This window comes from Dermacentor albipictus, chromosome 6, assembly GCF_038994185.2.
Source record: "Dermacentor albipictus isolate Rhodes 1998 colony chromosome 6, USDA_Dalb.pri_finalv2, whole genome shotgun sequence".
NCBI classification, from domain to species: Eukaryota; Metazoa; Arthropoda; class Arachnida; order Ixodida; family Ixodidae; genus Dermacentor; species Dermacentor albipictus.
Window position 1 is genome coordinate 126,568,737 of NC_091826.1, and position 21,737 is coordinate 126,590,473.

Genomic DNA, 21,737 nt, shown 5'->3' on the forward strand with positions numbered 1-21,737 from the left:
GGACCACTTCGAATCGTTGCATACAAAGGGCAAGAGTTTGTTGAAAATGATTAACTTGCAAAGTAGCAAATCAATTTGAAGCCAGGAGGACGAAGTTTAGGCAAATCCACATAATGCTCGCTCTATCATTCTCGCCATGGTATAGTCGTCATACATCGAGTTCCTGTAGCCACTAGCGCCAGAATTCGCTCTAATATTTTTTATTGGAAACATTACAATGCGCTAGAGCACGTGGAATGGCATTTGCAGAAATATGAACAAGAAGCGGCCATCTATACGGTGGGCGAATGAAGACGAAAACGAATGGAAAGGGTCACAAAAAAAGAAGAAAGGGAAAGATGGAATGGTGTTGTTGCGGGTGTTGCCTTTGTTGTGAAATAAACAGAAGTGTAAGACGCACTGCTCTGAGCTTCGTTCTTGCGTATCATCCTTCATCGTCACATGACAATGTGGCGTTTAAATTATCTACAGGTATGTCATTTCTTTCGAGGTATCTGTAGACATATGATTTGATTTAATCGTCCAATATTTTCGGTGATGGCGTTCAGTGTGGTTTGGACAACAGACCACTTCCGGAGCGATAGATTCTGGGGCCATAGAACAGCACTCATAGTCTACTGCGAGCAACAAGCGCGTTTTTTTTTAAATATTTTCAGCGGCGAGCAACCTCCTTTGTACGTTTTCTACATGGTCGACGCCAGCGAATTGTAACGCGGTGTGCGAAGAACATGTATGTATTTCGCAAATGTACGTAGTTCATTGTGCAGTATCATTGTCATCCACCCCTACGTAGAGTACGGGACCAGAGACAAAGCGTCTCCAGCCAGCCTTTATTTTTTTTTTCACATTGAAAATGTTTTTTTCTTCTCACCGCTCCTGAAGCCTGGCCAAGCTGCAGAGGCAGGTCATTCGCGCCTGCAGCATTTCCCCATCCCCAAGTGAGGGTAGCCAACCGAGCACGTCCTTGGTTAACCTCCCTACCGTTCCTTCTTCGTTTCTCTCTCTGAAGCAGCACGCAGTTGAGTAAAGGTGCGTCCTCACTTGCGAACATAAGCGAGCTCAAGGCGGCGCGCTTATTTCAGCAGCGCTTGTGGTGTCGTCTTCTCGTCTCGTGTCCCGTCTACGTTTTGCGCTGTTAGCACCAGGATGGAAAACCAACAAGCCCAAGCAGCTATTCTAGATAATTCTTGCTGCGAAAGCGCCTTTCGCGGCGCGCGTTTTTAGCATACCGCCTTCTGCGCGCCTGTTTTCCGCAAGTGAGGACGTACCTTAAGAAATCACTGAGGAAGCACTTAAATTTCAACTCGCAATGCTTACGTAGCCTCTGGAACTTTTGAAGTATACAGCAGTCCTCGTTAACGTGAGAAAGGGCGGAGGAGGAGTGCACTGTACAAGGACGCCGCGGTCACACCTGCTGTGTTTAGGTGAAGTATGTAGTGTACACACGAGCGCCGGCAACTCGTCCCTACGGCGCCCACCAAAGCATCTACTAAGGCGTCCGCGATTCGCGTGGCCAACGCCGTAGTAGACGCCGTGGTTGCCTCCACTCTGTACGGAGCGGAGGAGGACATCGAGGCACCCGAGCCGCCACGGAAGAAAGACGCCCTCGCCTAACTCCCCTGCCTCACGCGCCACAGCCTGGGCGGCGTTCCTCGCTCGCGCACGCGAGATTAGACTGCGTTCGCCGACTCACCCTCACACGCTTTCGCTCATACTGTTGTGTCATTACCACAAGCCCGGATTCCGAATCTGCAAGATGCAGAATTTATCCTGCGAGCGCCCAAATTCTCCCTTGACAAGTCAAGATGCTGAACCGTCAGGCAGCGGTGTCCTGCGGAGAAGCATCGGCGGGCAACATGTTCAAACGTGTCAGCAAGTGCCAGACAGCCCGGCGCTGCACCTCCTTTTGCCTGGAGGTCACCGCGCGCGCGAACTTTGAACCGTGTGGCCAGCGCGGTCGCTGGTTGGACCTCTCGGACGACCGTCGAGTGCTGACTTTGTATTGGGCCGTTTGAGTGACAATGGTTCTCGGGGAGTAAAGCCGCGAGGCGGCCGCCTCGAAAACCGGATCCGCCGACCCACCGGGAGCACAGTGCCGCTCTCGACTAGGGTGAGATGTGTCACGCGTTTTCGCCGGACGTCGCCGTGCGGGAACAGTCGCGTTTGCTGTGAGATCTCGGCCCCAGTGCCGACCCGTTCATGTCCTGTATAATGACCTGTATATAGTGTATAAAGTCCCTTTTGTTATTCTCATCGACGCCTGGCTCGGAGTCTTCGCTACCAACGCTCTGTCACGAAACGGGTGACGAGCGCTACGGGACCACAAAGTCGTAATCGTGGTGCAGCGGTGCAAAGTCGTAACAATACGGAACCTCGTGGCGACGGCAGAAATGTGTCTGTAGTGTCCATATAATTGCTCTTGCAATAAAAGCAGGCAGGTTTGGTGCAGTGGAGGAGGTGGTCTGACATGTCCTGATGTTTATTCGGACGTTTAATGTGCTCCTGCATGAAGTGGGCGTCCGTATCTGGAGCCAGTGTAAATAATGTAAAATAGACCCCACTTCCTTCTTCGTGCTACCGTACGTACTGATCAATGTGCCTAGACGATCCCTGGCATAAACGCTACGCTACCTCCAGGCGCCACGCCTGCTAGTTGCAGTCCATCGATAACACCAGCACTCGCTTCAAACTAACTACTTTTTTACCATACCGTTCGATCCTTGGTTTAACCTAGATAGTGTATTCGTGACATTTCTTTACTTATAGTCATCGTCAAGGCCAACGGTGGACGCTTGTTAGAGTGATGAAATTCCGCTGTCCCATGCGTGTCATCCTTCACTTCGTGTGGCGTTCGTGTCAAGCATTTGAGCAAGACATCCGTCGTCAGATGTTCCGCTCTGTCTTCATGCTGCGTACAGAATTCTGGGTCGACTTTCCAAGGAAGGTGAGCGACGTGATCATAGGGAGCAGCACTCCCTATCACCCTGCCGGATAAACTAACAAACCAGACTGTAAGAAAAAGATAACCCTTTGAAACGTACCTTGGCCGCAGGCAGCAATCGCCATCTATATATTACGTACATTTCCTCTTGTGAACGCTAAGCGATCAGATCCGCTAAGATCCGCCCCTTTCATGTATTGAATGGCATGCACGTATCATCACCCCATAGGTCTTGACGGAAAGGTATAGTGCGCGCTCAGTGCTAAGGAAAGGAGATGTCTCCACCATAGATAACCCATATTGTCTATGGACAAGGTATGCCTTAAAGTGTGGGAACAGTTTATTTATTTATTCATTTATTTATTTATTTATTTATTTATTTATTTATTTATTTATTTATTTATTTATTTATTTATTCAACAAACAACAACTGGAGCCGCTCTCCTTTTTATCCCCCCCGGTATATGCTATAGTCACTATGGCGCTGAGCTGCCGATGTCAATGTCGTGGGTTCGATTCCGGCCGCTGCACCCGCATTCCGATGGAGGCAGAATGTAAAAAATCCAGTCTACATAGATTTACGCGCACGAGTTAAATAATCCCAGGTGGCTGAAATTATCCCGGAGCACGTACTACTACCGTCTGCCTAATAATCATAGCGTGTTTTGAGCGCGTAATACCCTCGAATATTTTTTTTTTAAGCAAAGCTTGCGTTGCCTCTTCTGCCGACTTTCTTGCAACACCACCAGATGGCGCTCGCTTCCACGCATCCCGGCCGGCGCCGCCACGGCAGCATTTCGCAGTTTGTGCGCACAGCACGTGCAGTGCTTGCTTTCCTATGCGACATAAATGCAGGTTCTGGGATGTGATAGCGTAAACATCACAATCGTCGATAGCCTGAAGAGGGCACTCGGAGCTGGCGTCTCAAGAGCGTGCTCGTCACACATGCACGAGGACCACGTGAACACGCACCCGCAAAATGGCTCCAAGGCGCGCACTCAGCGTCGAGGACACCCAGGTCCGAAGGAAGCGTCGCGCGGAACAGTAGCGCCTTCGGTACGTAGAGAGACGAGGTGCAGACCACGAATGTATGTAGACAGTGTGTACACACAATTTTATAATAATTAACTGAATTACGTAGAGCCGCATATTTCAATTAAATGTTAACAGTTCTGTCACGATGCGATGTGCAATGTGAGGCAATTATAATGCTCAACCTTCTCAGAGGTTATGAGCAATGACGCACAACGCCTCAAGCAAGCATGTCTCCCTGTGTGTTTTGTGGACTACGTGGACAAACAGCAGTGGTGCACGCAAGGAAGGTAACGTTTGAACATCAACTCGCCACTCTCTGGTAGGACTAAACGCTGAGGAAATTACGCATTTCCCGCTAACCTCTCCGCTAATTATCGTCAATCAAGGCAAACACCACGTAAGGCTTCGCTTACATCGACTCCCAGAGTGCGTGGAAGCCGTCATTTCTTTTTTTTTCTTTTGGTAGCTTATAGTTGTCGTTTCGTAGTGCACATGGCGGCAAGACATTGCTTCAAAAAATTGCACCAGCAAACTGGGAAGTGGACGAGCGTTCGACCGCAAGCGTTGAGTGCGCAACGGGCTTACCTGCGAACCCTTCTCACCCGTCGCAACGCCGTTTGAAGCAGCGACCGGGCATCAATTAAGAGGGCTCCTCTCAGTTCCGGTAGCGCACGTCACGCGATAGTGAGCGACGACGCGTCGTGGCCTTCCAGGCCATTCCCACGCGCCGTACGTGCCGATCTCCGATGGCTGCGTCCTCAATGGAGAGGGTGATAATTTTTCACTAACCCGAGGACCGTACGCTCTAGGTCGATCACTTCAAGCACACTGCGAGTCCAGAAGAGAAAATGTTCTTGAATTTAATTATGACTTGCGATGTATCATGTATACAGGGCGTGTCCCAGCTAACTTTAGCCAGAGTTTGAAAATATGCGAATGCCACGTAGCGGGACAGAACCAAGGTAATGTTGTTTGCCGCCGCTTGGAGATACTAAAATTAATATTTTTTTTTCGTTCTGCCTAATTATACCATTAGTCTTAATTGCTTAATGAGCTCCTCAAATATTATAGTTAGACGAAAAGTGACAATGAGAAAATTGTAGAGCTGCAAGAAAAACTCCCCATACAGATTTCTGTTGCTCAATGCATGCTACATAAAAGTGTTTCGTGCAAGAAGCCCGCGAATACACGCAAAGTGCCTCGAGCGGCCAGTCGTGCGTCAATTTTGCGTTCATTTGCGGGTTCTTTCACGCTCGGAAAACGCTTTTCTGTAGCACGTATTGAGCAACAGAAAGCTATATCGGGAGTTTTTCATGTCGCTCTACAAATTACTCATCGACACTTTTCATCTAATCATAATATTTCAGAAGCAGATTAATTATTTGAGACTAATTATCTAATTAAGCATCACGAAAAGAAATAATTTGAGTTTCTCCAAGCGACGGCAAACATTGCCTTGGTTCTGTCTAGCTACGTGGCATTTGCAATTTTTTTAATTCTGCCTAAAGTTAGCCGGGGCACCCTATATATTGTAATATGCACCGTGCGTAATTGATCTAAACTTACACAGACTGCGACTGCGTTCCAATTGTGGTTATAATATATACAAGTATGTGTGGACCTTCTTTGTAAATTTTTTGTGTTGTGATGAACAGCGTTCTTATTTAATGTTTCTCTGGGCTACACGACGTAAACGCGCTGCTACATTTAGTATGTGTTCTGATGCTCCATGTTTTGATTTAAACCTTATAAAACTATGCATAAGTGCGGTCTCGCCTTTATTTACATTTTATTTTATCCAAATTTCTTTCTTGAGCCGGCTTACGTTTCGTGTGTTTTGCTTCGGCAAGGGAAAATGGGTAGTCGGCATCCCCCGTGATCCCAGCAGCTCCTACAGATACATCTTTTTTTTTACGTAAAATAAACACATATAATCTCATTAACGTGCAACGTCCAGCGCAACCCGCGGCAATAACCTGACACGTAATACGTGTGGGATCTGAGCATCAGAGTGACCCTAAACCGCACTCATTATTTTTCTTCAGACCCGTTTCCGCTGACTCAATTGAGACTATCAGCTCAGCCTGAAAAAAGCCCAGGTCGGCATAAGAGGCCGATACTGACTGACACCCACCGGCCAATATTTTCGCAGGCAATGTACTCATTCGTGCACTCGCATTCGTGGGTTCACGTCCCTGCTCGCGACATGTTATACAGTGCTCAATCGCACTCGTAGTTATTTCCACTGACCATTCACGCAGCACCCACTCACTCAAGTCATTTGGCACTCGAACATATAGTCACACGCCTTCGCCACTCACATGCACCCGAAATATACCGTCACTGACTTTCGTTCGCACTTGCGTTAACCGCAACTCACTGCTGCTGGTACTCACGTCCATGCACTAAAACTCACCGGCGCTCACTCTCGTTCACATTCACGCGTTCACTCGCTAACGCTCTGTCTAACGCGGTAGAGCTAACGCGGGTTGGGCGTGAGCCGGTGTACTCGCGAGTGAGCATGCCGACCTGCGCATAGCAGCGAGCGCCCGGTGAGTGAGCAGTCGAGAAATGGGCTCCCGTAAACGCAGCGAGTACTGAGTGCCGCCTGCGGCTACAAGACTATTCACAGTATAAGACTTGGTGCGCACTCGCGCTGTGCGTTTCCGCCGTCTGTCCCCCGATTTCATTTCCTTTCTCTCGTACGTTCCCCCTTTTTGCTGGTGTTGTGTAAGCAACTGGGTCAGCGTGCTGCAACGATTCCCTTTGCTCGACTCTATTTCGCTCTTATCCCCCACCGCTTATACGACCGGCTGATCCTAGGGATAACACGGGCGGAGCGTCGCTTGGGTCACTGTCGAAAACTGAAAGGAAGCGATTAGAACGGAGTCATTGTCCCTACCCTGGAAGCACTAACTTATCTTTCTTCCTCTCCTTGTGTCGTGCGAAGAGTAAATAAAATATGTAGATCTACGAGCAGCACCGTCAATAGAGCCAGTGAAAAAGTCGATAGTCGATATTTCTTCTGTTTGTGAGCTCAATTTCTTGCGCTGATATATAGTAGTTGCAATATCAACGGCTGTTCCAAACTCCTTCGTTCTCTGCACTGTTTGTAGTTTAATGGGTTTCAATGTTTGCTCAACGTTATGTGTGAACATTTCAATTACTATTCATTCCATAATCACTATCATCGCCAAACCTGTGATGAAACTTTGGATTGTTACGCGTTCAGTGTCCTTGAAATGTTGACGTGCATGTCCACTTGTATGCAACTTTCTTGTAAGCCTTTATTGGCTAAGCAAGCTGTTGATTATGCTTTTAGTCTATATTCGCTACCAGGATGTGTCCTCGAAAAAATAAAGCCTGAATTTAATTATGCGGAACAGCAGCGCAAATTCAGCTTGCGACCGTAAGTGCACGGAACTAAGCGCAACGCGCCCTGTCTTTTGTTTGCCCTTTCCAGCCCGACTCACCGCGTCGGCCAACCAAGGGGGGCCGACTGCCCTCGGGGCCACGGGACAAGTGGACCAGCGCGCGCACGCACGCAGGCAGCCCAGAGCCGGCGGGCGCACTCCGGAGCTGGGCTGCCTGCACGGCCTTCGGGGTTGTGCGTTGCACGGCGGCGAACCGCACGCACGGAGCGTCGCCGCTGGCCGGGGCTCCTTCGTCCAGAGCTCACTCTCCTCTCCACCGCGCGTGAACGGAAGAGGCGCGCGCGACCCCCGAGGCCAGAAAATGCGCAGCGCCCGGCCTTTCCGCTTCTCTGGTTTCCTTTTATTCGTCGCCCCTGCGGGACATTTCGGAGCGCGAGGACAGCGCGGCTGAGGCTTAACTAGGAGCTCCGCCTTTACAGCCTGCTCAGAGCCAACGAAATCACTGTGACACATTTTCTCGGTTCCTAATCTCGACCGGTATCTTACAAACCAAAGAAACTACCTGCTTGCATGCAGGAACTGATGCAGCCTCGACTAGTGAGGTGGGCCTTCACCGCAGGAATCGGGAAACGACGACGAGGCCGGGCGTAGTGAGGATGAAAAAAGAGTAGAAAAGATTGTATTCACTTCATTGGTACATGGTTGTGACTCTCATCTGAGTTTCGAGCGGTCTTACTAACAAGTGGGCCAGCGTGGCCATAAATAACCACTGGAGGTCCTGTCGTCGTCGCCATCTTCCTCCGGAGCCTGCCTTTCCCTTTTGCCCATCCTTGGTGTCAGCTCGGGAAAAAGGGGTGACGTCGTCTCGACGTTTAGTTCCTGCTTCTATCAGGTTATGTCAGCTCGTGGATAATGAGGTGGCGTCGATTCGGAGGAGAGGGCAATTATGTTGACGATGGGAAGCCCGTTTGAATGCTTCTCACACCTGACAAGTCAATCATAACAGTATACGTGACTCCCACCAGCACCTTCATTTCATTGACAAAAAGGAAACAGTATCATTGTCAGTCCAAGGCATAGCTTGCGGCGTGGTTCAGCGCTAGCCCAGTGAGTAAAGGTGGTTGCGGCGGTCAGCCACTCGTTGGAAAGAATTGGTTAGGAAGGACAAGGTTCTGCGGAAAGGGTATGGTTAATGGGTCAACAAAGAAGCTCCCCTCAAGGTGGCAACGACCACCGAATTCTGTAGATGCGCTAACAACCATGAAGGGTCGCTGCAAGCTGACCGTCACTGAGAGCCCACTAATTGAAGAAAGGGGAGCCAACGTCGAGGACCACCGTGGGAACTGCGTCGACTGTAGTTTCCGAGGTTGCCACGTCATTGCCTCGTATGCAGGGACGCTTGTGCAACGTTGGAGGCGGAGTCCGGCGAAACGGTGCGACGTCAGGGGATGGATTTTGCGAGCGGTTCGACGATTATCATTGGCGGAGGTACAGTCATCAGATTCCCTAGTCAAGCGTCTTAGGGAGGACGACTGCTTTAAAAGCGGACACCTTTGGTGCAGTGAGAGGGCCTGACGTGTCCTAATGTGAGCTCAGACATTTAAGGTACTCCTACATGGAGCGGGCTTCCATATCTGGAGCCAGTGTAAGTACGCACAATAAACCATTTTTCTTTCGCTCCTACTCCCGGACGTGCTCATGGAGGATTCCTAGTCTAAACGCTACTCCGAGCCGCAACAATATAAAGCGCACTGGACTGAAGGAGAATCCTTGAGGGCGAAGCCAGGGGCATTCCTGTCGCAGTGACCCAGAGTAGGGGCACTTAAGGATAGCAAATTAGAAGCAGCAAAATCAAATGCATGAAGTCGAAGCGGCGTTTCTAACGTTCATTTACTTGAGATGGAAAATCGTCGACAAGAAAAGAAAAATACAAGCATCACTGCGCGCGTTGCATTATTCGCCTGCCTCGCGATGTACTTCAGGGTCTCTGCAAAAGTCATAACTTCCATCCACCCAAATGTACATCATCCAGCTGCAAATGAAACACCAGGTAAACTTTGACTTTACCAAAGCTTACCAATGCAATTTACGCTTACTCGATGAATCCCACTTTAACTTCCAGTCTTCTTTCTGATTTTCGTTCAACCGTAACATTCTCGTTCGCAGTCGCTCGTAATTGGAGGACGTAGAAAGAAGCGAATAATAAATTTGGCCCCCAAATGCCGCGTGAGCGTGGCATGAGTAATTTTTCGTTGGGAGCAAACAAGGGGGTGGCGAGCACAATCTGTACCAGGCTTCGTCGATTGCGATTGAGAGCCTCCATGCTACGCTCTGGCTTCACGCAATGTGCTAGGAATTTTTCCAATGTTACTTCACCTGCGCCGCTGCCAAGCTGCTGGCCGGCGGCTCCCGGATTCCGCTAAACACCGCCGGAACGGAAGCACTGTTTGCGCGAATCTCCACCCTGGGAATGGAAACCGAGACAATAAAAAAATATAGAAATGACGCAGAAGGCTATAGTGGGGGCGCGAACGTGACCAGCGTGATTTTGCCCGCATCAACACGAAGGGAAGGAGTAATAGCCGCCTGCAGTGACCGTGCAGAAAATCTAGCGCCCGCACACGCACACCCAAACAGGTGCAGAGAGAGGGCCGTTTCTACAGTTTATTAAATTTTGGGGTTTTGCGTGACCACGATCAGATTATGAGGCCTGCCGTGGTAGAGGACGCCGGATTAATTTCGACCATCCGCACCCAGTTAATGCACGGGCGTTTCTGCATTGCACGCGCATCGGAATGCAGCCGCCGCGGTCGGGATCAAACCGGCGACCTTGAGATCGGCAACGGAACGCCGCAGCCACTGGTATGTACATATGCGCTGTGGCAGTTTACTGTCGTTTCTCGCAAACGACTGAACACAAAGACGATCATTAATTTGTTTTATTAGAAATAGGGGCCGAAATAATGTAACTATTCGATGTCAATTCTTTACTATAGTTTTTTTCTCTCCTCGTCACTGGTCCGAGCGGCGTTTAATTAGACCCACTGCGATCACAAGGATAGGGCGGCCGCGAAAGGTGAATGACAGTATGGGCACAGAGTGGAGCGACAGGAATCGTTACACGACCACATTGTCGCCTTTCTTTCCTGTAGTAAACAGCCACCAAGTCCCGTAACTCCATCCGCTCTTGTTCTCTATAATTCGCTGCATAGCTGGAACGGCTTTATAGATTTTGTTGGAATAGCCGCGACACTTACGACATAAACATGCTTCTTTACTAGCTTTGTTAAAGCGCTTGCTAACAGAGGTCCGTACGGAGACGCCTTCGTTCGATAACATCTGAGAATTGAAAAGCTATGAGAACTCATACTATCGGTTTCACGCGGATCTTCCGGAGCTTCCTTGAATTTCCGCCCGCCTGCTTTAGTTCCGACGTCGTATAAATGCGCACAATTTTTTCGCATTTTTTAAACTGCTGTAAGTCTTAAGGGTTAGCTCAGTCAACCTTTTTTTTCAGACGCTTGTCGCGGATATTCTCATTATGTCTGCCATTATTACGCTTTCTTGAAAACAATAAATCCGAAATAAAACATGGATCTCGGTCCCCGCGCCTACTACGCCGTCGTGTCGTCTGATCCAGTTGTCATGGTGGCGTCGTCACCGATCACGGTGCATAATTACCATCCTTGCCGTCTTTGTCACGAGGACACCTTGAATTATTATGTCGAGCAGTCATTACGTAAACGACCAAATATGAGATTGCCCGGGCCTGCGTTTCAACCGCGTAACGCTGCAGGGGCTATTTTATACAGTATGCGACAGGACCTTACTGGGTCTTTTCGCGTTAGCAGCTCACAGCGCGACAACGGCGGTCTTCCTCGGCGACTTCGAACACGTCCACACCGGAGTAGACGCGATGGTGAACCTCACTCCACGACGAACAGTCGTCACTTCAGGCTCACTGGCACTAGGCCGACCGGCCACCCATTTCGGTCTGTCGGCGACACCGTTCCTTCGTGTCGGCGCCTCTGTCGCACTGTACCGACGCAGAGCTCTCCGCCGACCGTCGGCAGATTGTCGCCGTCTGTACAGTGTGGCAGACGCGCCGACAAGAAGGTAAGGAATGGTGTCGCCGACAGACCGAAATCGGGGGCGGGTCGGCCTAGTGCCAGTGAGCCTTTACGAGACGCAATCGCAAACTTCAGCAAACTTCCGCAAGCCGTCGGGTCCGCGGATAGGAGCGGAAAGAACCGCAATATCGCTCGAACTATCGGTCGGTATATAGCTGTTAAGCACTCGGCTTGCGCAAACACGGGCGCTCTCACCGGGGTACAGAGAAAGGTGCGGGGTCGAGACCCGTCTCCTAACTGCGCCCCGCACGCACAAACACGCCGCGCCAGTTGACAATGCGCCGGTCGGGCCAGCAGCCCGGCTCTGCCGGGCGGCACGCGACGACCCTGTGACGTCACACGGTTGGTTCCGCACGCGCGCGAGCGCAAAAGTGGTTGCGACAAGAGGGTGAGGAGGGAGGTGACCGAGAGAGAGGAGGAGGGCTGCGATTCGCCGATGCCGCTCTGCGAGGCACGCAAGCGGTGGCTGGCAGGGAGGGAGGGCACTGCCGCACCAGCCAGGCAGCAGCGGTCCAGGGGCGTGAGAACTTCCCCGGCGCCATTTTCCCACGGTACGCGCCGGCGACCGAGAGCTGCCGTCGCGGCTGCATGTTGCACGATCGCACAGGAGCGCTATGCGAGCAGCGGCCGGCACAGAGAGAGAGAGAAAGTGCCGCGGCTTGCCACGAGTTGCGTGCAGGGCTTCAGACGCATAACAGGCGGGACAATGTACTTGACACGGGCAACCTCGGATGATGATGGGAAGAAAAAAAGCCTCGTGGAGCTCACTCGGTGGACCACCAGTGTGAACCATCGAAGTGCTTTATTAGACGTGCGCCACTGCTTGATGGGTTGCGTTTTTCTTCCTCTTCCTTTTTTTTTCTTTCTTATTCGTTCTGCAACCAGTTATAGCAGGTAAAGATTTCTGTTCACAGTTCCCCTGGAACGTACCCCCCTCTCCGCTTTCCCCAGTGTTCTCTCCTCCCGCGCCACGTTTAAGCAATTTTTTACAGATGTAGTTGGTATTAGAAGCGTTCCGATTTCTCACTCCATTATAATGACTGAATGGCGTCCCTTTCAGTCGCGCCGTGCGCAACCGTGATGCACGATTTACAACAGTGACCAGCCTAGCAAGTCGTCCGACACAAACACGCGGAACGCGCGGGGGGAGGGGGGGGGGGGACGATTCACGGCCGCAGCTCTCCGTGGTCGACTGCTGAAACCAACGACTGCATGCGAGTCGGCGGAAGTCGTACGCAGCGACGCCGTTTGCCAAAGTGGCCGAGGTTGTAACTCGCGGGGCACTGCACCCAACTTCTTCCGAAGCGACTTTATACGTGCGGAGCCTGTCACAGAGAAATAGTTTGCTCCCTCTCCCTTTCTGCTCGGACATGTCGCAGCGTCGTCGCCCGAGGGTTCTGATCTCCACTCGTGCACTGCTCGACATACTTTGCTTCTTTTTTTCTCTCTACTTGGTCTCGATGGCCCTGCGTGCCCGGTCCTGACGAGAGCGATAGCGCAGCCGGCTTCCTTTCACTGTTTCTCCAGGAGCAACCGGAGGGGAAAAAAAAAAGAAAACAGAAAGGCAGTGGCGTTCCATCGTGCGCGTTCTATCAGGCTACCGGGGCGTTTTGCAGCGATAACATTAATTGGGTCTTTCTAGTGGCTTTCGCTGTGTCGCGACATGTCGTCGGCCTAGGCGGTTCACTATAGCAGTTCACCAATGATTATCGTCATCATTCGTCGTGCCGACGGTTAAACAAAGTGTTCGCAAATTATTCAGAAAAATAATCCTCGTCGGCCGGTACAGAAGAGCCTGGTACCAACACCTTCCAATGCGTAATAACTTCAAACAATTAAGTTCCCCGACCACCTGGTCTTTTCCATTTATGAAACATGGCTTCACTGCGCAAATTTAGACGGGGCACAGCAAGATGCACAGGACAAACGCCGACCTTGTTCTTTTGGTTTTGTCCACTTGTCGTGGAACGGAAATGTTCAATAAAAAAAGAAAGAAAGCAGTGCCGTTTATTTGCAAAGCAACAGAAATCGCATCGTACATGCTCACGAGGGCAGGTGAAAAATAAGAGAGCAAATGCGGACGCACGATCATGGATTGACTGAGCAAGTTCGTTCTGCGGAGATGCGCGTGGTGCAGCCGAACTCACGAAAGCAATAGAAAATCACCGGCCCCTGTCCACCCGACACTGGCACGGCAAACGCGTCGCTGCCCCGGTACAGTGTGTGCTCGTGCGTCTTCGAGATCGTGCACCACAGCACATATGAGCTGCCGCCGAGTCCCTATCGAAACCGTGGAACGAAAGTTGCGTCAGCACTATGACATATTTGAACCATCGTGTTTGTTTACATTGGCATGCTCTACTTACCTGCCGCATACGACAGATATGTCGCTCTCATAGTATTGCGTTTCAGTATTTCGATTCCCAAACCAAATGATCAAGTTTTCCCTTGGTACAGTGGAGCAGTTACTGAGTGCACAACCTGAACTGCCCCAAGTGGTCTAGCCTGGCGCCTACACCAAACGCTCGCCGCCTATATGGTGGCTGAGTCAAGGAAAAAATCTAATACATGACAGAGATCGTACCACTGCCTTTTTTTTTTGTGTGTGTGATGTGTGCGTGTTTGCGGCTGGGAGTTTCTGGCATATGACTTTCACCGCACGCCGATTGGCCGAGACCGTGAGCGGAACGGCCGTCGCTCCAATGAGCAGACGCGCGTCACGCAAAGAGTGGAAGTATCCCTGGAAGCGATCGAAACCGTCATCACGGCTCCCCGATTGAACACCGGAGCCCTTCGGCACGGCCTCCTTCGTTATCCACTGTACAACATTCGGCACGCAGTTATGGCCGGCTATCATATGAGTAAGCGTTCGAGGACGCTTAAGCTTCGCCTTTAAGAGTACAGCGCGACAGCATTCAAAGATCCCTGACTGCTTCTCACGATTCCCGGCAACTGCAGCGTATATGTAACCGTGATATTTAGCGGGAAACGCTCGCGGCGAGCCCTATGCACGAAGTTGCTGGTCGAAACGCGACCTCTTGCGTGGGCCGCGATGGATGTTATGAGGATGATGATTATGGTGATCTAAAGAAAGGAAGATATGCGCGTCTCCTTTGCAACGGGGCGGTCGCTCTCCTCCGCCGCGATGCGGTGGAGGCGAGCGCCATCTGGAAGTGTTTCAAAGAAGCGGGCGCGCCAAATTAGGCGCCGGCGTGCTCAAATAGCGGACGCTGTCTCCGGTCTGTGCATCGTAGAAACGTTGGAAAAGGGGTTTGTTTGAGCTTTCGAGTAACAGAATTATGTTTTCTCGTATATTCAAATTACAATAAGAGAGCTATCATGTCTGTGGCTTGTGAGTAAGTCGTATAGTTCACGATTTTTCCATGTATTTTAGCTTAAAGGGGTTGGGACACCAAATTTCGAGGCTATAAAAAGCATGTTGTAGGCTCCTTCCGTATGCAAGGACACCCAGAACGAGGTATCAGACGCTGCAAACATTTCAAAATAATTTTAATTCAGCTCCAAAAAGTCATTAAAAACTCCTTCTCGTAGTCGAGACCCATCGCTAGCGCGGCAGCTACTACGTCACAGAGGAGGAACGAAAATATTGACGTCATAGCACACCAGCACAAAAACGTGACGTATGATGAGTAGCGATGAAATGCCGATTACGGAGCCTGCTGAGCCGAGCGACCGAGCATATATAAGCCTCCACTATGACCGAGCTACAGGCATATAGAAATCCTTTCTTAATGCAAAGAAGGGGTAAGGCGTGCAGACACGGACACAGGAGGAGAGAAGTGGACAACACGAACGCCGCACGGCGGCCCGCGAATGGCAAACTGCGTGCAGCGAGTTGCCGTGCCTACGGGCCTTTGCACGTTTGAGTGTAAAACAGTAGCCGGCCGACTCCGAAAGGGACCAGGCTATGCGGCGTTCGTGTTGTCCGCTTCTCTCCTCGCATAGTCGCATAGTCGGCAGCTCGGAGCGGTCTCTCCTTCGCTTGGCCTTTCTTAATTTGAAGGCCCGTCCACGTTACCGGCCCGGAAACTCGCCGCACGCCGTTTGCCGTTCGCGGGCCCCCGTGCGACGGCGGTGTTGCTCGCGAACGGCGAGATTTCCTAGCTGTAGAGAGCACGGGCCCGGGACCTATTTGTGCGGCAGCCGTACGGCGAAGCGGCCAATCAGCGTCCGAGGAGTGGTCACTCTGTGCACCGACGGCAGCTTCACCGCCTCTGATCGTTCGGCGCCGCCGATATCGTGGCTAGGCCTTTTCCGGTTCACTTCGAAGCTAAAGCTTACGGCGCTTCGGAATGAATCACCGACTCTCACAAGCCGCAATATTTTCTTACCGTTGTTGTCGCTCTTCGCAATAATTATAATAATCGTGACATGCACTTCGAATCGCCAGTTGACCTCTGCTGGCAGAGCACGCGTATGAGCGAGCAGACGACGCAGCATAGTTTTACGTCACTATTTTTTGTGGCTCACGTGACCAAGCCATGTTGCGTTTCCTCCTCTGTGACGTCATAGCATCCCCCGGAGCCCAGAAACCGAAACCGAAATCGCTCGGTATAATAATGCTATTAGTAAATTATTTATCGGATATATATGAATCCCGCTGTGTGTATCGTGCTCCCTGAAGCATGACGCAACGTTTGAATCAACAAACGCATGAACGAAAATTTTGATGTCTCCACCCCTTTAAGAAACTTGATTAGTTCAGTGAATATCTTGCGTGACATGAACTGCCTGGGTATTTGTGGTTCGAAAATCTTTTTGCCTAAACAACGCTGGACGCACACGCGGTATTTTCTGGGACAGGGGCTTCTTAACGCTATCGCATTAAAATTTTGTTTGAGACGTCGTGCCGACAATCAATTCGAGTCAGAGCCGACGTTTTGTCTCGAAAAGTGGTGCCATACGATTTGTAATCGCAGCTTGAGAGGTTCACAGCTCACAGCTTCACAACTGTAGCTTCACAGCTTGAGACTTCGACAATACAAAGAACCGCGGCCGCATTCACAAACCTTTTGTGTTCATAAGCACTCTTTACCATTGGCTGGCCGCCTTCGATAATGGTACCTCCATTGGCTGTAATTTTCTCTAACGAACAATTCTAGCGTAATATCATTTTGACAATACGGGCCCCGCTCTCGATTCCCGGAAGTTGAGGATCCCATCACATGCTGGTCTTCGAATCCTGGAGGGCCAATTATGCTTGTAGAATGTATACGTCTTGCTATATAGAATGCTTGTAGAATGCACCGGTAACCGATCGTCGTAGTCGGAAGGAAGTTGCCGTATGGACAGCGAAGCACCGCAGTTCGCAGAACTGCATTCAAAACCTTGCCAGCGCGTCGGCAAAGTGTTACGCGCTCTCTCGCATTTCGCTGGAAGCGCGTCTAATCGAAATGTTCGCACGGTCCGCACCGCATAAACAGCTCGCTTCTGTGCAGTTGACGGCGCAACGCCAACGCGTCTCGTCAAGCCCCGCAGCCCGAGGCGCGCAGCGACCGCCTCCGGTCTCCCGGTTGGGCGCCGTTTCCCACGACCATGAAAAGCACGGCCATTGATAGGCCGAGCAGATCGCCCCGGGGACACCCGTCGAATTGAGCGAGGTGTGCCGGGCCGCGGTTTTGACGCAACCGGCCGCTAATTACTGCCCCGCATCGACACGACTCCCCTTCGTTCTCCTGTCTCTTTCGTTTCACGCGCTGCTCGATCGAGGACGACGCTTGGCGCCGGTTCCGTGTTACGTATTGGTGTCGTAGCGGACACACGCATTGCTCCGCCGCTAAGCAGGCACCCGCATCGTTTGTTGTTTTCCTTCTCGGTTTCCCAGGTTAAAGGTGCGATGTGTGTGCAGCAAGGGCGGATGGATGAGCGCGCTAGGCTGACGAAAGTAATCGCGGCGCGTAGACGCGACGCGCTGCTCGAAGCGAGGCTGTTTTTGGCCCGAAAGAATTGGCGTCCACCGAGACGTGACACGCCGACTTTCTCACGCTGACCACGTACTGCGCACACACGTGGCGGCTTTCGGAGCTCAACGAAACCTGGGGCGGCCGCTTGCCTGCGTGTCGTCGCTCGACTGAAGTGGCCAATTAATCCCACATATTTATTCGAGCTAAAGTACTTACGGGAACCGAATGTCCGACACAAGCTTTTCTGCTTGACTGTTCCGTTTGTTTTCTTTGCCTATTTTTGAACCACAGCGTGATAAAGTTCCACTTTGTTGACGTAGCTCTTTCCCGCATGTAACATGAATTCACTAGACTGCGGCAAGCGGGTGCGGCGTCTTGTATTTCATTCGCGATATTTAAATTAACACGGCTAACGCTGGCCTGAGTCGTGCCCGGTCGAATCCCGTCCACCGGTCTCATGCGAACGACATTCAATGAGGCAGAACGTGCTGCGTCAGTCAGCGACACGTGACTCTCAGCCCATCTGGTTACGAAAGTGCACGTAAACAGCTCTTGGTCGAGTCAGGGTTTCGTAGCTGACAACAGAGACCCTCTGTTCTCGCGTTGTTTTCTTGGCGCCAAGACTAGTTTGTGCTGATAGCAGGCAAAAGGACTTAACGTACTGCCCATTGCCTAAACAAGCTTTTGATGAGCATAGTTAGAATGTCACCTAGTACCACAATGAAATTTCTGAAGGAATTTGCTTTCTAACAGATTGTTGGTTTGCGCCATTTGGTGCTTGCCGAAACTCGTGTTTTGTGTCTCTGTTTTTCGGTGTTCTAGCCCTAAATAAGACGATTGTGACCACCCAGTTTCTCAATGCGGCCACTTCACTTGACGTGTACTGCTGCCAGAAGTAGTTGTACCACTAATAGTTCGCTAGGCCACTGTTTAGTTCATTATGGTCCACAAGTGAAGCTTGTAAATGATGACTAATCGCCGAAGGTGTAGCTGCGCATAGAGTATGAGCCTCGGTTTTACAGACAACTCTTATTAATACTACTCTGGCAATTCGACTTTTCGGGTGATTCGAACACACTGGAAACTCCTGACGAGCAAAACTATACATTGCAATGGAAGAAAAAGTCGTTTCGTTCGAATGCCAGAGCATGCGACTTCGGTTCATTCGACCGCCGCTGAGCGTCCCACCATCCATCGCAGCTGACACTAAGGCTCGAAAACTTGAAATTCAGCCGACGGCGCTACTGCTTACCTGGGCGTGAAATTGTTTTACTGCATTTACTTGTCTCTTCAGAACTTCAGCACAAAGCTGGCCAGCGTTTAAACATTTCGCCGCACGTCGCCGCATGGCTGTTTAGTCGCGGTTCAACAGCAAGGAGCGGAAGAACGCTACAAACAGGAACAAAAATATTTGAATTCGCTCGTTTTACCGTCGTTTGTTAATGCAATATTGTGAATAATTCGACCAACTCTAGCGTTCACGCAAGGGTTGCCCAGCGGGAGTCGGCATGCATTGTACAGCTTCCATCTCTCACGAGGAAGGCCTGCACCCTTTTGTTGAACTACCCTTACTTTCTATGTGGTTAGTGCCCTCTTTCCAACCCCCATATCCCAACCCTTGTGCAGGCTAGGAAACGGGAAACTCGCCTCTGGTTAACCTGCTGGCCTTTACTCTCTCTCTCTCTCTGTGTGTGTTCTGTCGAATGGTTTCGTAAACCTGCGCGGCTAGCCTCCGCTCTTTGCCAAGAAAAGAAAAAAAGAAAACACATCACGCATGATTTGCAAAGCAGGAGATTGGGTTTTCCGGTAAAATTATACGTTATGCCGAAACATCACTGCAATTTATTCTGCAAATAAGAACGCATGTCCAATTGTGAGGTGCATGTCCAATTGTGAGGTGTGAGTCACCGCCTGACGTTCGAAATCCCACTTGAGCGCCTTCTTTCGTGGATCCTTTTGGAGAAACGCTCATCCGCCATCTCGCTGGGACGTCTCGCTGGGACGTCACCATCTCGCTGGGACGTGATACATATTGATAGTACCTACTTGGGTCTTATTAACTGTCTACCTATAAAAGAGGACTACATTTCAATCTAAAGCAAGCGAAGACTTCACCTGGCAACTTTCGATAGCTCTTCCAGTGAGAAAACTGCGTAAATACGAGTAAGTTATTTCAAATATAAGAAGTACTCGGGCATCAATTCCGAAGTTCTGGTGCTAAAAAAAAAAGAAAGGAAGGTTGGAGAGATTAGGCATTCCATTTCTTCTTTACAGCAATAATCAACCCTTTTCTGCCAAATAAGTGGAACTACGTCTTTTTTTTTACATATATAATGCGCTCCTGGTGTGTAGTGTTCGTCTGTAGTGCATACACTGTTTTGTGTCTATGTAGCGCGTCTTCCCAAGGACCCATCGGCACACTTGTTGCGGGAAAAAGGAAAACGTCCAGCGTGGCAAACGAGCCCTGGTACCACCGTGTTAATCACACAACCCTGGTGGGCAAACTGGCCGTGAGACAGGTTGCGCACGCTTCGTGTCGGGCTCGCAGTGAAGCCCACTGTCACCGTCTTCCGGTAACAATACCGCGGCCTGTCCATGTGGTTATCTGCAAAATCGCCACTGAAAACGTGATTGCGACGCTGTTCGCATGATTCCAGATATGAATCTGCTTGTATACTTGTTAGTACACCTTTAAATTATGCCCAAAACCAGGCTTTCAAAAAAAAAAAACATCTGCGGCTATCTTTTTTAAAGCGAAGGTTTCTTTCCCTCTGCCTTCGACTTTCCCATTGCTGCTGCTGCTGTGGACTGTTGTGGCGCAAACCGCCTCGGGGGGTGGTTCAGAGCGTGACAAGCGACAAGCGAGAGAAGAAGAGGAAAACCAACGGGAGAAACTTGTTTTCATCCCACTGCGTCGAATGTGCACAGTGCCCTCTGGAGCTCCCTGGACGTCGCCACTATAGTGTACTATAGTCGCCACCTTAGCCTCTTGACAGCTGTAATTATCCGTGACTCCCCTCAGAAGCATGGGATGGATGGATGTTATGAGAGTCTCCTTTGGAACGGGGCGGTGGGTTGCGCCACCAAGCTCTTGCTATTCTGCTGCCTAATGTCCTACCTAGGTTAAACAATAAAAAAAAAAACACTATGGACCACCACACCCAAATTTTCTGATCCCCTATTGCGAACTGTGCTGTTGTACGTCTCCATTTTTGTCGTTTCCCTATTTTCCTCCAGCAATCCTCCAATCGCCTCTTACCAATGCCTATTGCGGACATGTTTACTTCTACACTACTCCCGCTGAACCCAAGGGCTTCAAGGAGGCCAGTGGTGCCTAAATCGACCGCTCGGTAGACGTCTTCACATTCTTCTAAAACATGCTCCACAGTTTCCCTGGCTTTACCGCAGCAAGCACATGCTTCTACCTTCTTATATCATTGCTGGGGAAGCGTTGAAAGGGAAGCATTGCAGAAACTACAGCGCTTCCCTTCCTACAAACGTTCGAGGCCAGAGGGGACACAGATAGAACTGTAGAAAGGAGAATAAGGAGAGGGAGGAGAAGAGGCACTTCCCATATAAGAGAGGTGACGTGACAAGGCAAGGAAACCCCTCTACTTTACGACAGCGGTTGCGGAGACAGAGGATAAGCTTAAGTTCAAGGTACGGTACAGTACATTGCTGCTATGTCTGAAAAATAAATGCCATGCCAATATGTCAAGCGGACAACTTACGCAGGGCGTGCAGAAGCAGAGCCGCATTAATTAAAGCGCACCGCAGGGTCCAGGAGACACGACGAAAGCGGTCGACCGTCAAATAACACTTCTGCGCCCGCCGCTTAGCTTTGCGGCTATGTCACTGCTAGAGGTGGAGGATGCGATCCCAATCGCCGCCGCCGTATTTCGACGGGGGCGAAATAGAAAACGCATGCGCGCTTAGATTTTGGGACAAGTTAAAGGACATCACGGTGTCAAAATTAATCCGAAGTCCGCCACTACGGCTTGCCTCGTAATCTGAGCGTGGTTTTGGCACGTACAGCCCTATAATCAAATTTCAGTTAAATACTTCTGCCACAATGCGTATGTGCCATGTGAGGAAATGACAACGCTCAACTCTCTCAGAGGTTATGAAATATGGCGCACAACAATGCCTCAAGCAAACACCTCTTCCTTTGTGTTCTGTGTAATACGCAGAGAAACAGCAGTGGTGCACGCAAGGTAACGTTTAATATCAACTCACCACTCTCGTATTAGCTTAAACGTTGAATAAATTAAGCTTTAGCCATCAACGTCACCGCTAATTATCGCCAATCAAAGCATGCAGCACGCAGAGCTTC

At 50.4% G+C, this 21,737-nt stretch overlaps 2 protein-coding genes across 2 annotated transcripts in view; one reads left to right on the plus strand and one right to left on the minus strand.

Annotated features, from left to right (window-relative positions):
- Positions 1 to 9,466, plus strand: part of LOC135899493 (uncharacterized) — a 38,394-nt gene extending 28,928 nt beyond the window's left edge. Inside the window, exons 3-5 of the mRNA XM_065428766.2 lie at positions 2,767 to 2,944; positions 3,797 to 3,997; positions 7,440 to 9,466. Coding sequence (XP_065284838.1) covers positions 2,804 to 2,944; positions 3,797 to 3,997; positions 7,440 to 7,676 — 579 coding nt within the window. The 5' untranslated portion in view covers positions 2,767 to 2,803 and the 3' untranslated portion in view covers positions 7,677 to 9,466. The remainder of the gene's footprint in view (positions 1 to 2,766; positions 2,945 to 3,796; positions 3,998 to 7,439) is intronic.
- Positions 1 to 21,737, minus strand: part of LOC135899458 (muscle calcium channel subunit alpha-1-like) — a 934,514-nt gene that overhangs the window by 712,710 nt on the left and 200,067 nt on the right. The gene's annotated exons all lie outside the window — the stretch shown is intronic.